Genomic DNA, 23,845 nt, shown 5'->3' with positions numbered 1-23,845 from the left:
AGCCCCGACTGAATATGCAGTCATTGACATTATACTCAGATTTGACTGCATGTTCAGCGGACAGGGGGTTGTTAACATGTGGGAGTGCATATAGTTAATGATACAGGGGCGGGCAGATTTATTAAGATCAGTGAATTAATAATGTGGCTTGGACTTTATAATTGGCAAATCAGTACCACCTGCCATTTTTTTTAAAACCAGTATGTAACTTGACATTTGGGGGCTGAATGACCAGTGATAAAGTACCAGCCACTTTATCCACCAATCTTAATTAATGTGCCCTACAGACGATATACAATATCGTCATTAACAATATAACAATATTGTTTAAAAATATATTGCATAGTAGCAAATTAAGGACTGTCAGTCAGTGTCTTGAAAAGGGAGCTTTAGGTGTAATAATGTATGTGTATGTAGGTATACAAAATATATATATATATATTTTATTTTTTTTGTTAACTGCGTAGCTGACATTTTTTTCTTCCAGGGTCATTTAGTGCCGGGTGAGAAATAATGTTTCCACTTTCCAGTTCTGTACTAGGAATAGGAAGTAGGAACCGGGCATGTTGGCGGCAAAAGCTATTAGTGGTGGGGGGAAAGTCACACGCCCCTCCCGCAGCGCCAGCCCCGGGTGACGGGTTTGGGCGTGATGTGTTGGCGGGCGGTTATAGCGCTTGGAGATTGGCCGAGGCGGAGAAGAGAGCGGAGTCGTGACGTCACGAGAAGAAGATTTGATTGGCGGGGGGACAAGATGGCCGCGGCGCGTGGAGGTGAGTCTCGCGCTGCTGCCGATGACACAGGCGCGCGGGATACAAATTTCTGTTGCAGCAGCTGCCTCCTCCTCGCTGTAGTCGCCCGCTGGGTGCCGGTGTGTGGCCGGGCTGCCCGTGTCCCGCGCCCTCTGCAGGGTGGCTCGGTCTCACTGGCTGATAAGCGTTGCTTGTTTATCCAACGTCCGGTGTATAATGTTTTCGGGTGTTTTTACAAATGTAAAAGTTCCTGGGGAAATTGGCTGTAGAAGCCGCACGTACATACGGGGAGCTGGGGGTGACCACGGCTGAGCACGGTCAGGCTGCCTGCGACTCTCCAGCTGTTGATGAGCTAGGAGACCCAGCCAGCATGCCCCAGTAACTGGAGGTGTATTACATACTGCCCATTCTCTGCAGGGCAGTGCACTGGCGCCGGGGCGGCTCGTGTAGTATGTGCCCCATGTGGGTGGCAGCACTGGCGGGGGTCACTTACATTACCTGTGTGAATTACTTTGACATCTGGAATACATCTATAAAAAGTGCTGTATAGGCAGCCGGCTACCATGGCATTCTAACAATCCCCACAGCCTATTCGTAATGATCCCTGCTCAGAGGACTCTTATGCTGTGCCCTTATTAGCCTTGGTAGGGTCTTGGGCAGATGTACGAAGCAGTGATAAGGGAGGATAAGTTGCCCATTGCACCCAATCAGCTGCTCTGTATAATTTTATAGTATGCAAATTATAGACGTTACTTCAGTGCTGATTGGTTGCCATAGGCAAATTCTCTACTGGCTCACTTCTCCCTTTTCACTACTTCATGCATCTACCTCCAGTTCCTGCTTCATAAACTGACAGTCCAGTGGTGTGAGGGCCATACACTAAAGGCCCCCTAACACTTGTCCAACAAGTTGGACCTGATTGACTCGAGATTTATCCTATGTGCAGGAGGATCAATCTCTTGGTTATACCCAATGGCACGGGATTGTGCATTGGGTCCTACACATCAGCAGGGGCGAACTTAGGGGTCAGGCCGCCCCTAGGCACACCATTTTTGCCCCCCCCCCCCATAATATATATATATCTAGATATACTGTAGATACACATATATACCGTATATACTCAAGTATAAGTCGACCCGAATATAAGCCGAGGCACCTAATTTTACAACAAAAAACTGGGAAAATGTATTGAGTCAAGTGGGACCCTCACTCGAGTATAAGCCGAGGGGGGACTTTTTTAGCATAAAAAATGTTCTGAAAAAGTAGGCTTATACTCGAGTATATATGGTATATTTAGAAAAAACACAGGTCCAGCAACACGTTATTCAGACCTGGAATAAAAGAAGGGTTAATACTGAGTCGGACCCGGGTTGCTGGGCAGTGTAAACGGGGAACCTGGGTTGGGCGACCTGGGTCCTGTTCACACTATAGGGAGGAGGCAGCATCCAAACACTACCTCCTCCCCCATGAAGCTCTGTCCAGCTTATTACCGGGTTGCTGTGGGGGCTAATAATTGCAAATGCCGGGTCGGTCCTGGGATGGACCCGGCATTTGCGATGTGAAAGGGGTATATATGAGACACTGGAGGAGGGTGCAGACTTGATGGAAAGGGAGATCATCTGCCTTGGCCCAGGCTGCTGCAGCTTCCATTTTCCAAACATTTTCTAACATGGTCATTAAGATGACCCCTTCCTATAATAGCTTGCATATGTCACTGTACTTACTCACAGAGGGCAGTCAATAATGGGGAGCATGTCAATCTCAGAGGGGGAAGGCAATAATGGGCTGTACATAGGTCACAGTAGTGGCACTGGAGGTGTCTGGTGTATGGGTCAAAACCGGAGCACAGGTGTCTGCCCTTTGCTAGAGGCACCTGCAACTGGTAATTGCGCCAGTTCCAGCCACCATCATAGAAACTTCACACTCTCGAGCTCTCCATCTCTTGTAAGCAGCCGCAAAGTCCCCACACATAATGGCCAATCTAACCTTCATCCCTCAAAACTTACTGGCTATATCCCAGCTCTGCTCTCGAGACTCCACATTGTACTGCAATCGCTGCGCCGGGAGATTCAAAGTACAACATGAGCGCCGTGAAGACTCCTTGTCTGCGTGGGTGGCCTGTCTGTCACTCAACAAGGATGTTTCACTATTACATACTATTGGGGATAGACCTGCGTGCGAAGGCCCCGGCACTGTACTCTATTCAGATGCCAGGTCCGCGGCCAGCATGGAGGAGGGCGGCTCTGCACTTCATCCTGCCGCTGCCAAAGTCTGATAAGTGGCAGCTGGCAGTATTAGTAACAATGGACACAGCAGCGGGGCAGCAGAGTGGGGAGAGCTTCTGTTCAGCACATTGCCACTGCCTCCCTGCACTGCATTCTCTAGCGCCGTATCTGCCTTCTGTGCTGGCGCCTCTCATGTTTGGGGTGAGCGAGCTGCCCCGCTGCTATGTCCAATGTTACTGATGAAGGGTGATGAGAGTCTCATCACCCTTCAGTGAGCTGATTTGATGATGCTGTGGCCGCGGGTCCGACTCCCTCACTGGTGCACCTCCTCTCTCCCTGCCTCCCCCCTGGGTATAGCGCTGAGCATATGAGACACTTTAACCCAGCCGCCGCAGCTCCCCCCCTCATGCACACACTGCTTCCGCAGCTTCTGCTCCCACTGCTGACGGCTCCTGGCTGAATTGCTAGATCGATGCAGCCAGTCCAAGCCGATGTTCACCTGCTGCCGCCCATAATATGTGTCGCCCCTAGGCCCGTGCCTCACAGGCCTAGTGGTAAATCTGGGCCTGCACATCAGGCACATAAGATTTTGTCAGAAAAATTTACCCAATCCACCTGAATTAGGTCAAATCTGACAAAATCTCACAAGTGTAAGGGGCCCTTGAGCTTCAAAGTGATAATCAACCAATCCGCTCCTGTCTGCCATTTTTTCAAGTACAGAGAGCGAGAGAGTTTAATCCGCACAATCATATATGTTTTAGTCAGTCACCCTATTAATTCTATCATCCAAAATTCGGGTATTAATATATAGGGAGGTGCTTCCCAGGAATTGGTATAAATGTACAAGCAGCGAAAGAAACAAGAATTCCTACAAGGGGCACTCTGGACTGACATATGCAAATTTCATCAGCATATATTCCATATATTATGTTTCCAGTGTCCCAAGAAAATGTTAAAACTTAACTTTTATTTATTCTACTGTTAAGAACTGTGAAATATTAAAATAAAGTGAAAAAAAGGTGCATTGAAGTGATCAAAAATAATTAAAATAGAGCTGTCCGTCTTCAATGTGTCTTAGATCTTTGGGTCAAATGACTTATTGGCTCTGTTGCTGTACCGCGAAAGAGACAGGAATCAGTTATAATTATCCCTTTAATGGTATGGAGTCTCTCAGATTAATTACTATGTGGTAGAGACTCTTTATCACTCTGTGTGTTAAATGACAGTAATGCTGGCCACACATCAGACCAACTTTCCTCCAACCAACCAACTAGTTGGTTGGATGGAATAAAAACCAGGAACTGGATAGGAGCAAATGTAATTTGTAATTAAGTCATTTGTTTCTCAAATCTGAGAATAGACAACAATTGTCACTCAGACAATGTACTATAAACGTACTTTGTAAAATAAACGTACTACTACTACTATAGTTAGGCCTATTTTATTTAAACTATTTCACTGAATGTTTTTGTCCATTCCTCCTGAGTTTGTGAGCAAATTGCTTATTGGCATTTGCCCTAATACAGTACCAGATTTTCGGTCCAACCAACTAGTTGGATGGTTGGAGGAAAGTTGGTCTGATGTGTGGCCAGCATTAGTCTCTATAGTGTGGTCCCCTGTCGGTCACTAGGTACCTTATAACTGCTCAGTCCTTATGATATACTGTGGAGTGAGTTAGATGTAATTATGGGTTAAATTGCCCTTTTATGTTAACACATCTCCTCAGTATATAGTTGAATGTTCACCTGATGGTATTACCAGATAAATGTATGGCACCTTTAATTAGCAGTGTAAATACCTGCAATTTCTCACTGAGAATTATTTTATATATAAATATGTGCCATATATCAGGGTTGGGTGTTGGGAACTGAGAAGATGGTCCTTAGTTAACGATGGCTGTTCTCCACACTCCACTGGGAATCAGTGGTTACTGAAATTGATATCATAATAAGAGGTAGATTATTTGTAGGTCCTCTATCAATTATAAAGTGGGTTGACGGAAGTATCTTTATTGCAATATCGAATTGATACAATATGTATCAGAGCGTCCACATAGTAATATCCTCTGGTGAGTATGTAGCAATAATTTAGCAGTATAAATACCTGCAGTTTTTCACTGGACATTAGTTTTATAGTCACATATGCTACTCATCAGGGTTAGATGTTGGGATTGAGAGGAGTACCCCATTATAATAACTGATTGCTACAGTACATGTTTGAACATCCACCTACTTTTTATCTAGTCAGTTTTAGCAATTATAATTAGCGGTATGAATACCCGCAGTTGCTCACTGACAGTGGGTTTTATGGTCAGGTGCACCAATTACCAGATAGGTGGATGTAGGTGGTAATAATATCAATTCTGTATGTGTTATATTCACAGTTTATCACAGGAAATTTCTGGCCATGTATTAGTAACCATAATTAGCGGTACAAATATCCGCAATTTTTTCAGACCAGGTGGTATAAATTAAGATACTGTTATGTTCAGCATGTACTGTTAATAATTTATCACAGAAAGAATGCTAATCATGTTTGTTATGTCACTTTAATAGATTCATTTACCATGCCTATGCAGTAATCGAGCACTGTGGTTTAATTGTTTCTACTAGATGGCTGTGCTGTCCTGATCAATTAGTTGTTGTCAGGAGTATCACACAGTCCACAAATATAGCCCCTTCACAGAATAAGTAACGAACAATAATTTCTGATATAGTCACACTGTTTGTGACTTATTAAGGGTCATTTGCCACATTGTGCTAATATGTATCCATTTACTGCATTCCGGATCGCTCACAAAATATCTGCTATGTAGCATCAGCGCTTCCCTCTATTGCGGGCTGGTACACATATAATTTTTTAAAACATGAAAGCAGTTAGTTCAAAACTATACAGACAATTCCATAATAGTTTTAATTGACGGCGGGCCACGTGTAGTGAACCCGCTGTTTACACATAATATAGTCTGTGTAGTATTAACAGGCGCGGTACAGCGCAGATAGCCTTTTATTCACAGCGTGTGCTGTAACACATTTCTACGGCGGACAGACTCTAACAGGGTGGGTCGGTCACATACAACATCAGTGCCGTGTCCCCCCACAGGGGGGAGTACACAGGGGGGACACGGCACTGATGTTGTATGTGACCGACCCACCCTGTTAGAGTCTGTCCGCCGTAGAAATGTGTTACAGCACACGCTGTGAATAAAAGGCTATCTGCGCTGTACCGCGCCTGTTAATACTACACAGACTATATTATGTGTAAACAGCGGGTTCACTACACATGGCCCGCCGTCAATTAAAACTATTATGGAATTGTCTGTATAGTTTTGAACTAACTGCTTTCATGTTTTAAAAAATTATGTGTACCAGCCCGCAATAGAGGGAAGCGCTGATGCTACATAGCAGATATTTTGTGAGCGATCCGGAATGCAGTAAATGGATACATATTAGCACAATGTGGCAAATGACCCTTAATAAGTCACAAACAGTGTGACTATATCAGAAATTATTGTTCGATACTTATTCTGTGAAGGGGCTATATTTGTGGACTGTGTGATACTCCTGACAACAACTAATTGATCAGGACAGCACAGCCATCTAGTAGAAACAATTAAACCACAGTGCTCGATTACTGCATAGGCATGGTAAATGAATCTATTAAAGTGACATAACAAACATGATTAGCATTCTTTCTGTGATAAATTATTAACAGTACATGCTGAACATAACAGTATCTTAATTTATACCACCTGGTCTGAAAAAATTGCGGATATTTGTACCGCTAATTATGGTTACTAATACATGGCCAGAAATTTCCTGTGATAAACTGTGAATATAACACATACAGAATTGATATTATTACCACCTACATCCACCTATCTGGTAATTGGTGCACCTGACCATAAAACCCACTGTCAGTGAGCAACTGCGGGTATTCATACCGCTAATTATAATTGCTAAAACTGACTAGATAAAAAGTAGGTGGATGTTCAAACATGTACTGTAGCAATCAGTTATTATAATGGGGTACTCCTCTCAATCCCAACATCTAACCCTGATGAGTAGCATATGTGACTATAAAACTAATGTCCAGTGAAAAACTGCAGGTATTTATACTGCTAAATTATTGCTACATACTCACCAGAGGATATTACTATGTGGACGCTCTGATACATATTGTATCAATTCGATATTGCAATAAAGATACTTCCGTCAACCCACTTTATAATTGATAGAGGACCTACAAATAATCTACCTCTTATTATGATATCAATTTCAGTAACCACTGATTCCCAGTGGAGTGTGGAGAACAGCCATCGTTAACTAAGGACCATCTTCTCAGTTCCCAACACCCAACCCTGATATATGGCACATATTTATATATAAAATAATTCTCAGTGAGAAATTGCAGGTATTTACACTGCTAATTAAAGGTGCCATACATTTATCTGGTAATACCATCAGGTGAACATTCAACTATATACTGAGGAGATGTGTTAACATAAAAGGGCAATTTAACCCATAATTACATCTAACTCACTCCACAGTATATCATAAGGACTGAGCAGTTATAAGGTACCTAGTGACCGACAGGGGACCACACTATAGAGACTAATGCTGGCCACACATCAGACCAACTTTCCTCCAACCATCCAACTAGTTGGTTGGACCGAAAATCTGGTACTGTATTAGGGCAAATGCCAATAAGCAATTTGCTCACAAACTCAGGAGGAATGGACAAAAACATTCAGTGAAATAGTTTAAATAAAATAGGCCTAACTATAGTACATTGTCTGAGTGACAATTGTTGTCTATTCTCAGATTTGAGAAACAAATGACTTAATTACAAATTACATTTGCTCCTATCCAGTTCCTGGTTTTTATTCCATCCAACCAACTAGTTGGTTGGTTGGAGGAAAGTTGGTCTGATGTGTGGCCAGCATTACTGTCATTTAACACACAGAGTGATAAAGAGTCTCTACCACATAGTAATTAATCTGAGAGACTCCATACCATTAAAGGGATAATTATAACTGATTCCTGTCTCTTTCGCGGTACAGCAACAGAGCCAATAAGTCATTTGACCCAAAGATCTAAGACACATTGAAGACGGACAGCTCTATTTTAATTATTTTTGATCACTTCAATGCACCTTTTTTTCACTTTATTTTAATATTTCACAGTTCTTAACAGTAGAATAAATAAAAGTTAAGTTTTAACATTTTCTTGGGACACTGGAAACATAATATATGGAATATATGCTGATGAAATTTGCATATGTCAGTCCAGAGTGCCCCTTGTAGGAATTCTTGTTTCTTTCGCTGCTTGTACATTTTTTCAAGTACAGCCTGTGACATGGAAGTTAGGAGCTGATTTGTTGCTTGTTTATCACTCTATTTTCTCACTTTTGAAGCTTAGTGCATAGGGCCCCAAAATGAGTCATGGTGTGTACACACGGGGGCGATTGCCGTGCTATGCGAGTCCCGATGCGATCAGATCGCATCGGGACTCGCATCACACGGCAAGCATGGAGGGAATGGGATCATTCGTCAGACTGCATTTAGGTCTACAGTCATTAGGTCGACCCCACTAGGTCGACTGGCATGAAGGTCGACCTGACTTAAGGTCGACATGGGCCAAGGTCGACATGACTTAAGGTCGAATTTGCATAAAGGTTGACATGAGGAAGGTCGACTGGTCATAAGGTCGACATGGGTTTTTCACTGTTTTTTGATCCGAATGTCGACACAGTCGACATGGACACAGTTGGCAATGAGAATCGGACCCTCGCATCGCTCGCTTCGCTCGCAATGCTTCGGGCACGGTCGACATGACTTAAGGTCGAATTTGCATAAAGGTTGACATGAGGAAGGTCGACTGGTCATAAGGTCGACATGGGTTTTTCACTGTTTTTTGATCCGAATGTCGACACAGTCGACATGGACACAGTTGGCAATGAGAATCGGACCCTCGCATCGCTCGCAATGCTTCGGGCACGGTGCCTCGCTGCGCTCGGCACACTATTTTATTCTCCCACCACGCCCTAGTGGATGGTAGGGCATGAAATACCGCCTGTCGGCACATGTCGGCTCAAAAAACAGTGAAAAACCCATGTCGACCTTATGACCAGTCGACCTTCCTCATGTCGACCTTTATGCAAATTCGACCTTAAGTCATGTCGACCTTGGCCCATGTCGACCTTAAGTCAGGTCGACCTTCCTGCCAGTCGACCTAGTGGGGTCGACCTAATGACTGTAGACCTAAGTTCATTCTAATAGATGACCGCATCCCGCATGGAGGGACACAATTTACACTATATAGTGCAGATCTGCACTATATAGTCTTGGCTGCCCTCTCTATCTGGCTGCCTATTTGCGCTCACACGGGAGCACGCATCGGGCTCGCAAACCTTAAAAAAGCATGTGATTTGCATGCAATATGGCTTCCGATGTTGACTATATTGTCAACATCGGAAGCCATATCGGCCCGTGTGTACACACCATTAGTTTAATGCCAACGATAGTATTACCCTATGTGAAATACAGTGGTGGTGTGTAGGGACATGCTTTAAACTTCATTAATACTTAATGAAAACATTTAAGTTTGCCATAAAAAGGCAATAACACATTTATTATACCCCTTGTCTTTCAAAATGGGTTTTTGGACCCAGCTTCAACCTGAGTGTGACCTGGTGTTTGGGAACTTTTAAACCGGAGGCTACCCTGGCAAATTTCTCCTGCACACCACCCCGCTTATGCTGTGTACACATGGTACAATCCAGCATGAGATTTTGACTATATAGTCAAAATCGCATGCAGATAGCACAGGTTTTTTCCTTGCGCTCCCGTGACAGGACAAATCGAAACCCAGATAGACAGGGCAGCAATGACTATATAGTGCAAATCGAATGTAGATAGCATGAATTGTATGTAAAAAGTACAGTTAGCAAAGATTGTATAGCAGTCAAATAGCAAGGGAATCTCACCATATGTACACACCATTAGTGAAAAAGAAAATTGTGGATCCCAAGGACAGGCAGCTGTTGGCAGAGTGCTCAATTGCTTTTAAACCCCTCTATCCCTGAATTATTTGATTTGGCAGTTGGGAAAAGCCCCCTTGCAGTGCTAGATTTAAATTTTTGTACAGGGGCACTGATTAGGAATGGCTAATCATCGATGGTTTATGGCCGATGTCGAATAGTTTTGACATCGATGGAGGAGAACCAGATGGTTTCCCACCATCGATGTCGAACTTAAATTAATTTGTTTTTATTTTTTTCATCAAGGGGCCGGGACACAGCATAGCCCCGCCCTATATTTTGATTGGCCCACAGGCCAATCTTTCACAGCAAATAGATGACCATCGATATGTAAAAACATTTATGGTAATCCATTGCATAGTTATACACTATGCATGGCCAGTTGCACTTTTGCCATAGAAGGCAACGATGGCCATCCCTAGTACTGATGGGCAGGGTGGGAAGAAGTCTCAGGCGGTGATGAGAGAAGAGACCGTGCCGTTGGTGATTGGTTGGGTATACAAGGGTGTGTCAAAAATTATCTGCATTCTGGCTGAAGAATTTATTTTTAGCAACTTTCAGAAAAGACTATTTTTCAACATAATCTCCCTGCTTTTCAATACACTTTGTCCATCTGTCAAACCTTTTGTATTCGTTTATTAAAAAATGTTTTACGCTGAGCTGTGAGCCAAGAATGCACTGCTGTCTTCACCTCCTTCATCGGACATAAATCTTCATCCTATTAGGGATTCTTTCAGGGGACCAAACAGACGATAGCTTATCCAGCAGACTCAATTCATGTGCCTGCTCAGTGTTTTAATCAGTGATGGGACCTTATTCAGGTCCGTGTGGAAGGCAGTATGCGTTTGTACGGGGGCAATGTTTTGCATGTGCAGATTCTGGGTGTGTGCCCACGGCGAACAAACTGTTCCCTGGATGCACGCACCCAACCTTGCGGATGGAGGCATAAGGCGTCTCATTTGCATATATGAATGCTCAGAGTTTCATGGGTGTTCTCATGCTAATGGGGCGGGCAGCTGACCTTACCGGATGTCCCGCCCTCTTCAGTCAGAATGTGCATGCACATCTAAGGTTGCTCTGAGAAATCTTAGATATGCGTGCATGTTCCACGATATTCGATGGTCAGTGACCATCGAATGATGTGGGTCTTTCCCCACAGGCTGCGAATGGATGTTCATGTAAAACATCCATTCACGAACGTATATGCCTTGCGAATTGTGGGCCAACGTACTGCCATTCACAAGGTGGAATCTTGTCGACTCGCAAGGATGCGAATTCGCATCCGAGTGAATCAACCAGAATAACCCCTATGGTCCAGCTTCTGGCTCCTTCTTTATGGCTTACACTTGTGTGACCTGCAAAAGTCTGCAGCCATTCATACACACCTCCTTTGCTACAAAACACTTTCTCCATACTTTGTACAAAGTCTTCCATAAATATAGGCACCAGTTAGATCCCAAGACCACAAAAAATTGAATAACTGCATACTGTTCTTTTATGCAAATTACAGGGAGGGGGGGGGGGGGGGGGGGCCGGCAGCCATTTTTTCTTGCACCGCAGACACATCAAAAGCATTGATCAGAGCAATAGAAGATTTAAGGTATCTGGAATGTGGATAATTTTTGAATTTCCTATATAAAATCTGAGAGAGGCTAAGGAATATTAGTAATCTCAGTCTGTTGAAATTTGACTAAGACCGTTGCCATCACAATGTAGATGAGGTTAGAGGCACATTGTGGGGCGAGACCCAGAAAGCGGAGGGCCTCGCCCTGTGCCAGGCAGCCCCCCTCCCACGCAGGGAGTTGCAGTTTGGTGAAATTTTGCAAAACTACAACTAGGTCTGAATCAGGCCTTTAGCTCGGATGCAGAGTGAGGTTATGAATAGCCAAGTAGGATCTTAAATTACTGAAGATGAAACAGTTGGGCAAATTGCATTTCAAGACTTTTTATTTGAGATGGTCTAGGATGTTGAAAGATTTCAGCACTACAAAAGAGAAGGGCTTACAAATCCAAATTTAAAGCTGGAAGTGTGAATGATGGAAATTTTTATTAGAACCATGTATGTGCAGCGTGGGAGTATAAAGGTGCCCACACACAGATAGATATCTGCTATCCAATGTCCTTTGAAAACCCTGACGGGGGCAATACATTCTCCCTGCGCCCGGCCGGACCCCCTTGTAGTGACCTCAACTTCACCAGACAATCCCGGGAACCTGCTGTATCGGTCGCGGAGCCGGGGAAGGTCCTAGCAACTTCCTGCGGGTTGCGGCCTGCAGTACATCCAAGAGCCGCTCTCCCCTCCCGGACTGTGTGTTGCCAAAGCAGTAATACCTCCGGCACCCGGACCAGCTGCCCAACTCCCCTGGCCACTCCGGCTCTGCCACATCCCCACCATGCTGCGGGTGACTGCTGGCTGTCCTCCAGCAGACTGCGGCCTAACTCCGACGTGGGACCGAGGTCTCAATTCCGATGGGCACTCTGCGCCCGGGCTCCAGGAGACAGATGGCGGCAGTTATCAACACCTACAAGCCCCGAAGGAGGTGTCCCCTGGGACTAGAGTAGCAATCTTGCCTGCTCCCTCTAGCAACTGCTATCCCACTGGAGATTTCTGAGAAGTCTATCTCCTGGTCCCCTTCCCTCTGCAGGGTGTGTTGGGACCCCTGCATTGGCACTCTGACCCCATTGAGTCCTGTACAAGAGTCTGCCCAACACTGAGCTCTAGAGACCTGAAAGCGTTCATTGCAGTGACCCGGGTCCCTCCAAAACCTATCTAACCATATGGATCGCAGGTGAGGACCCCCACGGACCTACCTGAGTGGGGGAGCTCTTGTGGGGGGTTCGTGAACGGTTGTGGTGGACACCATTACCCCTGGCTCGTACTGCAGCAATGGCCATATTTGACGCTTCTCCAGCTACTTGGCCTATTTAAACATCCTTGTGAAGCCCCTGGGATCTGATGCCAGTCATTATGATTACTGGAGAGACTGCCCTCTTTCCCTTGAAATGTGACTTGAAAAGGGAACTACCCTGAGTTTCAAGACTTTCTGACTATGAAACATCTCTGATGCCATCATCGTACCTCTGCTTCTCTACTACGTGGTTTACCTAACTACACCTAGCAAATGTCTTATTGTATCTCTCTCTATTCAAGCACTAGGCCTAAAAATTACAAAAAGACTTTGCTTTCTCATCTGATAAACCTTCAGACAGTTCTGTACCGTCACATCCAGACATTTCTGATTCGGAAGACTCTGACCACTCCCATCTGAAACGAAAAGACTTACACTCCCTCTTCTGTGAAATCCAAGAGACAAGAAAACCTGTACATGCAGTGCAATTTGAAGTACGTACCGCAATTGTGGCTCTTAAAACGGACCTAACTGACTTAGGCGATAAAACAGACCACATGGAAAACCCTGATCGTTTACTTAGTGTGGCCATGATCAGGGGTGTTTTGGGTCTGCCGTTCTGCACCCCACCATTTGCAGCTCTCAGTCAATCAGCAGCCAGCCTGTTCATTTGAAATCTCCTGCCTACTGCTGGTCTCTCTCTCGCCGGAGCTGGTACATGGCCGCTTCGTTCATCATGCCTACAGAAGGAATTTTGTGGCCATGATCCTGCATGACTGGTTGTTTATCTTTCTGCCTGCTTAAGGGATGAGCAGGCTCGATGAACAACCCATGAGCACCCGCATCACATTTACACATGGCAAAATATTTCAACGATTGGTCATTCTGATTGGTCGGAAATGGCCATATAATTTAAAAAATCTTAGTGTGTTGGCACCTTTAGGATTCCTCATCTATGTTTGCTTCCAGTGCTGAATGTACCTGCAGGTTAGGGTTCTACATGTTGCATATATAATTTTGCATGGTTTTTATCTTAAATTAACTAAACTCGTTTTTTTTTTCAATTTTTGTAATAAGTGAAGAACATATATTTAAATGTAAATATTTTACAAAGGGAAAAGTCTGACCACTCCCCAGTTTTTTAAACTTGCGTAAAATCTAAAAATCACCTTATGGTGTGTACACACGGCGAGATTCCCTTGCTATTCGACTGACTGCTATACAATCTTTGCTAACTCTGTACTTTTTACATACAATTCATGCTATCTACATTCGATTTGCACTCTATAGTCATTGGTGCCCTGTCTATCAGGGTTTCGATTTGTGCTGTCACGGGAGCGCGCATCGGGATCGCAAGGTAAAAAACCTGTGCGATCATCATGCGATCTGCATGCGATTTTGACTATATAGTCAAAATCTCATGCTGGATTGTACCGTGTGTACACAGCATTACACACATTAATACTTTTCCTTTTTTTACATTGTTCCAGTTCTCACCCTTCCCTTAATAATCCCAGAGTGAATACTAATGAATCATGTAACAAACATGCTCCTCCAGTCATTAAGGCAAGGTGCATAATATAATTAGCTACTCAGGAGTGTACACACTAGGCAATAGCTAACGATATTGTCTAGTTCAGGCATGTCCAAACTATGGCCCTCCAGCTGTTGTGAAACTGAAAGTTCCATCATGCCTTGCCACAGTTTTTAGAGAATGCTAAAACTATGGCAAGGCATGCTGGGATATGTAGTTTCACAACAGCTGGAGGGCCACAGTTTGGACTAGTCTGTATGGTCTAGTGTGTATGCATTGTATTAACGATGCACGATCCCGCGGACTGTTGACATAGTTCACCTTTGTTCTACATGTACAGACAAGGGCAGCCCCTAATCCTTCTGTGGCTTTTTAATGCTGGCATGAGCAACCGTGTATGCATTATCACATGCTGGTAACCCCCAGGTTCTCACCACTACCGATATCCCTGGATACACTCATTGGCCCTTATCTGGTTGCAGTACAAATTTGTTCTCAAAATGGGCAAAACCATGTGCACTGCAGGAGGGTCAGATGTAACATGTATAGAGAGAGTTAGATTTATGTGAGTTTTTTTTTTTTTTTTTTCTGTGCAGGATAAATACTGGGTGCATTATTTTTACACTGCAATTTAGATTTCAGTTTCAACACACCCTGCCCAAATGTATCTCTCTCTGCACATGTTACATCTGCCCCACCTGCAGTGCACATGGTTTTGCCCATTTTGAGAACAAATTTGTACTGCGATCAGATCATAGTAGATGTATAACATATATGATCCACACATTATTTGCATGTACTCCTTGGATTAACAAATTAAATGCCTGTTTTTTTCTCCTGCATATCTTTGGGGAATGGGATCATTCGTCAGACTGCATTTAGGTCTACAGTCATTAGGTCGACCCCACTAGGTCGACTGGCAGGAAGGTCGACCTGACTTAAGGTCGACATGTGCCAATGTCGACATGACTTAAGGTCGAATTTGCATAAAGGTCGACATGAGGAAGGTCGACTGGTCATAAGGTCGACATGGGTTTTTCACTGGTTTTTTATCCGAATGTCGACACAGTCGACATGGACACAGTTGGCAATGAGAATCGGACCCTCGCTTCGCTCGCGATGCTTCGGGCACGGTGCCTTGCTGCGCTCGGCACACTATTTTATTCTCCCACCACGCCCTAGTGGATGGTAGGGCATGAAATACCGACTGTCGGCACATGTCGGCTCAAAAAACAGTGAAAAACCCATGTCGACCTTCCTCATGTCGACCTTTATGCAAATTCGACCTTAAGTCATGTCGACCTTGGCCCATGTCGACCTTAAGTCAAGTCGACCTTCCTGCCAGTCGACCTAGTGGGGTCGACCTAATGACTGTAGACCTAAGTTCATTCTAATAGATGACCGCATCCCATCTTTGGTAAATGGCTCCCATTCTGTGCAACAAACTAAGGTACTTGTGTAGTTTCACTGCGCCACTAGATCGCATGCGATATCTCTGCGCTCGCCACACTATTTAAAATCAACTCCACACCCTAGTGGATAGTGAGGTAATGAAATGGATAGTAAATTGCATGCGATCTAGTGGTGCCGTGAAACTACACAAGTACCCAAACTAATTGTACATTTACATCAAATCTAATACATCAAATCTATTTCTCTAGCCCTAGAATTGTGATTTTTTTTTTTTTTTTTTTTTATGTTAGAACTGTATGGAAAATGCAATGCAAACACTAAGCTTTATCCCCCTCCCACAGTTTGGTGTGTCCCATGCCTTGCCTCTAATGAGACTCTTCAAGAATTATGTCGGAAAGAGTCCCTTATCTGCAAATGTATTGGAATAACCAGGAGGAATCTAAATAATTATGAAGTGGAATATCTCTGTGACCATAAAATTCAAAAGGTATATAATATCTGCATTCTGAGAATGTTGACATTGTAACTGTCATAGAAATTGACAGCAGATAGGAGCCACTTAGCCCATAAAGTCTGACCATTTTTTACCTTTTTGGTGACTTCCGCCTTATTCGGTCCTTAGTTCTTTGTAAGACTATTCATATTCATAAGCTAAGCATGTTTAGATTGCTCTACTGTTTTAGCCTCTACCACCTCTGATGGGAGGCTATTCCACCTATCCACTACCCATTCTGTGAAGTCCTTTTTCCTTAAGTTTTCTTTGAACTTACCTTCCTCTAGTTTTGGTGCATGTTTTTGTGTTTAATATTACTTCTCCTTTGAAGAATTTTTCTCTCGTTGTTAAAAACCTTGATATATTTGTAAGTTTCTTTGATGTCTTCCTTTCCCTTCTCTGCTCCAAACTTTAAATATTAAGATCTTTTAGTCTTTCTCTGTAAGTTTTGCGTTGTAGATCTTGCACCATTTTTGTTGCCCTTTTTTTTGTACTGCCTTTAATGCATTTGTATCCTTCTGAAGATATGGCCTCCAGAACTGAACACCGTATTTCTGATGAGGCTGTACATGCATTATTACTTTTTTCTGATATGGATTCCTTTCCCTATGCAACCAAGCACCTGACATGCCTTCCTTATTGCATTGTTACAGTGCTTAGACTCCAAATGCACATTTTTTAATTTATTTAGTAATCTGTGATGTAGGACCATGTCACTAAAGTCTACATACAGCCCCTCCATCTATTGTTTGTCACCAAGTCTAAAAATAAATACGATTTGTTTGGCATGATCACCCATGCAAAAATAATTACGAAGATGAGTTGCAATTGCCTTGTTGGCTTTGGCCTACTCTCTGTGGTAGATTCAATTCTCAGCACTGTGAATAGTGCCGGGAGGGATTTCCGGAGCCATTCTAATTGGCGCACACTGCTAAGTCAGAGAAGGCTGATTCTCACAGGTGTTTAGTTGCAAGAACCAACATTTTCTGTCTTGTGATGCTGTTTACGCGTCGCTAGGGCACAAAACAGAATTGCTGCCCTATCTTTTTTTTATATTTCTGCTAGTACCTCAGGGGTGCAAGCAGAAATCCGCTAGTTAGCAGTGTGCTGATTAGAATAGCTCCAGGAGGTTCCTCCCTGCGCTATTCACTGCACTGTATTGAATTGACCCCCCCTTTTTTTTTGGAGTCGTATTATCTTTCTGTCTTTTTCTCCTTTCCAATTATACCTGAAAAAGTTTTTTTGCTCCTTTTTACCTACTGACTGGGCCATTTTCTCCTCCGCTTCTACCGCTGCATGTCTGATTACCTTCTCTGACGCTTTCTGCCTTTGTCATTATTATTTTGCGTCTGCTTATATATTCTAAATGCTGTATTTTTGCTTTCACACTAGCTTATGTTAACCTGATGGCTACGTTAGGAGTACTCGCTATAGTATATACTGTAGTTGAGCTAAAAGTAAATTGTTATTGTGCTGTCCATATTTGACAACAACACATTATTAGTCAGCGAAGCTTGCTGGTTCTTTTTTTTGTTCTGTCTGAAATGCTGTACACCAAACACCCATTGTTTTTTTTTTCTTTATCTAATCGCTACCCTGTCTTGAACATTTTGCTATATATATTCTGTTGAATTGTGTATAACCATTTTTTCAACCAAAGTATTTATTACAACGGTAATTATAATATATTGTGGTGGATATCTTTTATGTTGTTTTTTTTTTGTGTATTTAAAGGGTGCAGAATACTTCCTTGTGAAATGGAAAGGATGGCCAGAGTCAAATAATACATGGGAGCCCAAACAAAACCTTAAATGTCCAACACTTTTGAAGCACTTTTACAGTGATCTCTACAAGTACTTGTCTGAACTGAAGCCTGGTAAAGAAAGTGTGCTAAAGGATAGCATTAAATCTTTGGACTGTTCGGTTGTTGACTATATTGTCAAAAAGGCTAAGCAACGAATTTTACTTAAGTGTTGGGAGGAAGATCTCAATAGGAAAAAATCCCATAATGGAATGCTATTTGTAGAAAACGAAGTGGATCTTGAGGGTCCTCCCAGAGACTTCTATTACATTAATGATTACAAAGCCTCTCCCGGAGTTATTACTTTGGGTGAAGCCGTTGTTGGCTGTGAATGTAAAGATTGCTTTACAGGTAATTGTTGCCCTGAGGAGGCAGGGGTTCTTTTTGCTTACAATGAACACAAACAAATTAAGATTCAACCTGGACGGCCTATTTATGAATGCAACTCTAGATGTAAATGCGATTCGGATTGCCCCAATCGTGTGGTACAGAAAGGGCCCCCCTACTCATTATGCATCTTTAGGACATGCAATGGACGTGGCTGGGGAGTTAAAACACTCCAGAAAATCAAGAGGCACAGCTTTGTCATGGAATATGTTGGTGAGGTATGCATTGCAATCACTTTCCAGATGTGTCATTATGTTATATACATGAAGTCAGATTTGTTTGTTGTGAATGCTTTTATTTTTATCATCTGTTATACTCCAATTATTTGGTATTTCCCCATAAAAAAAGTAGAGACAGACAGCATGTGTAGGGTTCCTATAATTGCTGTTCACATTCAAGTGCAGAAACTTTTTACGGGTACCTTAGACCAGAAGGTTGTGGGCTTCTTTACATTTCCTTGGTTTCTGGGGCCTCTTTTTTATATCTTGTCCATGGCTTGGATTAACAAGGTGGTAGAGAGGTGGGCTGAAGGCTTGTTGACCTAGGTCTGAATTGCTGATCTTGGTTGAGCACATCTTTGTATCTGGGGAAATCTGCATGCATGTTGGCCTTGTAGAAGATTGTTTAGTTTGTGTAGTTGTATTGTAGGGAGTTCTAGATCAAAACATTTTGAAATTCTAAATGGCTCATTTGAGCACACCGGTTTCATCAAACTGGCTTGATTTTCTGATGGGGGTCCACATCAAAAGAGTTTGCCCCTTCACACTTTCGGATTGGACCATTCCAACAATGAAGTCCTCCTTCATTGCTTTATTTATTTATGTTTTCTCTTTCTATCAGCGAAAACAAAAGCACATTTACTAGAAAATACACAGTGGAAATGCTAGTTGGAGGCAGCTTTGGGATATCTGTAATGGTTTTGTTTTCCCACAATTGGATAAACAGTATTTTTCTATAGCTGCCATTGAAATCCTTTTCTCCAAGAGTATTAGGGGACATTGGACACTGAAACTCTAGCTTTCCTTTTTCCTTGGACATTGTATCACTTAGCAAGGATTATACACTATAACCAGCACTAGGAGACCTGTTTTGCTGCAATATCTATTGGCTTGTAATAACCATGATTTTAAAATAGTTTAATCACTTTAAAGGCCCATACACACTTGACGATTTTCAGCTGAAAATCGCTCAAAACAGCCGTTTTGAGCGATTTTCGGCTCAAAATCGCCTAGTGTGTATGGCCCAGAGATTGCCCACTAGCGATGATGCGCGCTCCCGCATCATCGCTAGGAAAGTGGTTCATCTGCTGGTTTTACCAGCAGATGAGGCGATGATGGATGGTTTTTCATCCATCATCGCCATGTGTGTACGCCTGCCGGGCTGAAAGATTAACCACTTTCAGCCCGGCGGACCGCCCCCCCGCCCGCCCCCTCGCCCCCTCGCCTGTCATACTCACGCCTGTCACAGCTCTCCCTCTGGCCGGCTGGCGCTGCTGCTGCTGCTGCTGCTCCCCGGCCAGCTTAAACACCGGGCTGGCCCCGCCCCCCGCCCTGCACAACACGGAGCAGACAGCACAGAAGTGCTGTCTGCCCAGCTAAACACACTGACCACCAATGTTTATATATTTCTGCCCACTGCCACCAATGTATTAATTTACAGGCAGCAAATATTATATATATATATATATATATATATATATATATATATATATATATATATATATATATATATATATATATATATATATATATATATATATATATATATATATATATATATAATATATTATTATTATATATAATATAAAATATATATATATATATATATATATATATTATTATATATAATATATATTATTATATATAATATATATTATTATATATAATATATATTATTATATATAATATATATTATTATATATAATATATATTATTATATATAATATATATTATTATATATAATATATATATTATAATATATATATATTATATGGCCAGGTAGCGCCCCAGGCGGGGGGGCGCTCCGGCACTACTCGCTCCACTGAGGAAGGGGGTGTGATGCGGGTGCCGCGTTGCTCCACGTAGTATCGCTCCGAGGGAGGGAAGGGGCTGCGGGTGATGCGGCCGGCGCTGCATGGCTCCACGGGGGGGAGGCTGGCGGGTGATGCGGTGAGGGCTGCCACGTCGGAACCCTTGGAATTCAAACCCAGCCCATTTATAATGAAAGATTTTCAGCAAAGTCTTTCGCCCTTTTGAAAATCTCTTGCTCTTTGGGGACAATAGCTCAGTGTGTACGCACTACTTTGGTGAAAGATATATCTATCAAAGATTTTGGCAAAGTCTTTTGAAATGAAAATCTTCAAGTGTGTATGGGCCTTAAGTTGTGTATTGATATGTATATGATCTGGTAGAAGCTAACAATAGTAATGCAAGAAGAATGAGTCTTCATTTGATTTCGGATACTTCATGGACTTAACCATTATTTAAATGACATAAAGGTCACTATCATTGTATTTTTTTGGGGGGGGGGGGGGGGGGCGGGCTACCAGCTTTGTCTAAGGGGCCCTACACACACAGTGATGTGTGTTTAATTTCTAAGCGATCTAGTCAAATTAAATCTGATCTCTTAGAAAATAGCCCTTTATCTCTACAAGTGTAGGACCAATTAGAAAATAGTCCTTTATCGGTACATGTGTAGGCCCCATAAGTAATATCTGAGCTTTAATATGTTGCCATTTTAGAGATTAATATATTTTATTTTGTTTCTTGAGCATACGTGGGGAATTCAAATAGATGCTATAAGGTGTTCAATTTTTGTATGTTAAAACCCATTTTCTAATTGGAATGCACAATACATTTTTTCACCTAATTAACCTTGCTTTTCATGTGTTTAGAACAGTTGAAAATTGGGCTATCTGACTATGTCAAAAAAATATTCTATAGCAGCCTATTAGTGATCATAATAAGTGTGTGTGTGTGTGTATGTGTGTGTATATATATATATATATATATATATATATATATATATATATATGTGTGTGTGTATACACCTCTAACCCACTTGCAATCTCTTAAAAACATCTGTCCTTCATACAGCACCCTCATATACCTTTGCCACATCAATTATGTTAACAATATTGAGTGTGCGCTCCTAAAAAAAAAAAAATGTATTATTATTATTTTAAAAGATTTTGCTTAAATGGCCCTTTCTGAGCAATATCTTTAAAACTCTTGTCTAGTGTGTGCGGGACTTAAATCTGCCACCCTGCAGCTGTTGAAACAAATAGCTTCAGGAGGTGGAACAGTCAGTGCTGCACATCGACCTGCTATCTTTTAGATAGCTGCGTTGATATGGACAAGGGCACGTAGTCATTTAATGAATGCTGGCTCCTTCATACATGAGGGAGAAGCAGCACATAACGTACACTGATTCTACTTGTTCCCCTTACTGACCTTTCATACATCTGCCCCAATATTTCTTGGTTATGTAAGAAAATAAACATTTGCATTTGGGTCACTTTCTTGCAATTCCAAGTGTGAGGTATTACATTGTAAAATAAGCATCCTTTTGGGAAAATGAGGCTTGTTTGTGCATTTATGGCATCAGCATTTATGCCTCATCTCCTCTTCTTTTTTTATTTTATAGAAGAGAACCTTGCTTTCAGTTCATATTTATTAAAAAAAAAAAATTTTGGCAGGAAAATTATTAGAAAATCTAATAATGTTAATTCAATTGTTTCTGTTGTCCTTTCTTTCAGGTAATAACAAGTGAAGAGGCAGAGAAAAGAGGTCGCCAATATGACAGTACCGGAATCACTTATCTCTTTGACTTAGACTACGAGTCAGATGAGTTTACTGTTGATGCTGCTCGATATGGGAATGTTTCACACTTTGTAAATCACAGTGTAAGCAGATATTTATAATATAATAATCTATTGGTCATTTGAAATCATTATTGTAGGTTACGCATGATCTGTACTTGTGTATTTTTTGTACATTGTGCTGTTTATTGTGTAACACGTCAATATAGCCATTCCCTATTCCCTTTTTTATTTACTTATGTATGACATGTTGAGGAATCTATATATTATTATTTTATCATTTTTCTGTTGCTAGAACAAGAATTTTACAGTATGGCGCCATTAATGCTTATGATAAGAGCCCTCTTTTTTGCTTTCTAGTGTGATCCCAATCTTCAAGTGTACAACGTTTTCATAGATAACTTGGATGTGCGTCTCCCTCGCATTGCATTGTTTTCAACTAGACCAATCAAAGCTGGAGAGGAACTTACATTTGATTACCAAATGAAAGGTAACATTGCTTTTTATTTCTAATTTTTTTTTTTTTACGCATTTCTGTTTTGCAGCACTATCTAGTTGTAGTTTTAAGCTTTAACCCAGTAAATTTGCTTCTGGTGTGAATGAGGTAAAACCTTAAAAAATATTATGCATTGTTATAGCACTGTATATTGCCAAAATACTATCCGCTTATTACAATGAATAAATTCTCTGAAGTGTAGAAACTGTACTTAATGTGCCATATTTGGCTTACTGGATCATTCAAGGTACAGTAAATACAACCAATGAACAAGTGGTATTGGCTAATGGCTGTAGATGTTTTACTGGAGTATTAAAATGTTTTAATTATTGTGTTGGTCAAACCTCTACATTTTAGGTTTGGTTTGCCTTATAAAAAAAAAATCTACCCCCTTTTGTTACAGGTTCTGGAGACCTTAGTACGGATTCTATTGAGTTGAGCCCAGCTAAGAAAAGAGTACGAACCGCTTGCAGATGTGGAGCTGCGACTTGCAGAGGATTTCTTTAACGTAACTTTATTTTAAAAATGGACATACATATTCTACTATGCTGTGACAAGGTTTATTTTAAAAGGACACAATGTATATTTTCGTGAATTTTCAGTTGTATTTTTATATTGTGCTAAATAAATTGTAATGCCTTATTTTTGAAGAGTTCATCAGTTGGCTAGATTTTCATAAAAAAAATTAAATCAGTCTACAAATTACAATTTTATCTGAATTTACAGACCGTAAACTCTGATCCACATAAGAAACAAATGGCATAATAAATTAATGACTAAACCAGTGACTAAATATTTCTTACCTCAATAAAATTTAATTGTGGATGAAGGTTGTGAGTTGCTGTTACAATGGTGTGAAAAAGTCAGCAACCACACCATGTCTTGCAGCCTGGACTTCACCCAGAATTGTATGTCAGTATTGCTGTAACGTGTGGTGGTAGCTGCACTAACTCTTGGGGCCAAGAACACTGCCTGCAATTGGGTTGACCCTAGTACGTATAATCCATTTTTTTTTTTTTCGCTTCTGAAAACTATGA

At 41.8% G+C, this 23,845-nt stretch overlaps 1 protein-coding gene across 1 annotated transcript; it reads left to right on the top strand.

The window, feature by feature from the left end:
• Positions 1-612: 612 nt before the first annotated feature.
• On the top strand, positions 613-23,589 carry SUV39H2 (SUV39H2 histone lysine methyltransferase). Its single transcript, XM_083183103.1, has 6 exons — positions 613-770; positions 16,153-16,298; positions 18,039-18,710; positions 22,250-22,396; positions 22,673-22,802; positions 23,212-23,589. The coding sequence occupies exons 1-6, from the start codon at positions 650-652 to the stop codon at positions 23,313-23,315; spliced, it is 1,320 nt and encodes a 439-aa protein (XP_083039229.1). The 5' UTR covers positions 613-649; the 3' UTR covers positions 23,316-23,589.
• Positions 23,590-23,845: the final 256 nt, after the last annotated feature.

This window comes from Crinia signifera, chromosome 4 (genome assembly GCF_055691185.1).
Source record: "Crinia signifera chromosome 4, ASM5569118v1, whole genome shotgun sequence".
Lineage (NCBI taxonomy): Eukaryota > Metazoa > Chordata > Amphibia > Anura > Myobatrachidae > Crinia > Crinia signifera.
Note: the sequence above shows the minus strand (reverse complement) of the source record. Positions and strands in the feature narration are given on the sequence as shown.

Coding starts and splice junctions, on each gene's coding strand:
- SUV39H2 (XM_083183103.1), top strand. CDS start 650: ATGTGTTGGCGGGCGGTTATAGCGCTTGGAGATTGGCCGAGGCGGAGA. Junction 771..16,152: donor GATGGCCGCGGCGCGTGGAG/GTGAGTCTCGCG, acceptor CCCCTCCCACAG/TTTGGTGTGTCCCATGCCTT. Junction 22,803..23,211: donor ATTTGATTACCAAATGAAAG/GTAACATTGCTT, acceptor CTTTTGTTACAG/GTTCTGGAGACCTTAGTACG.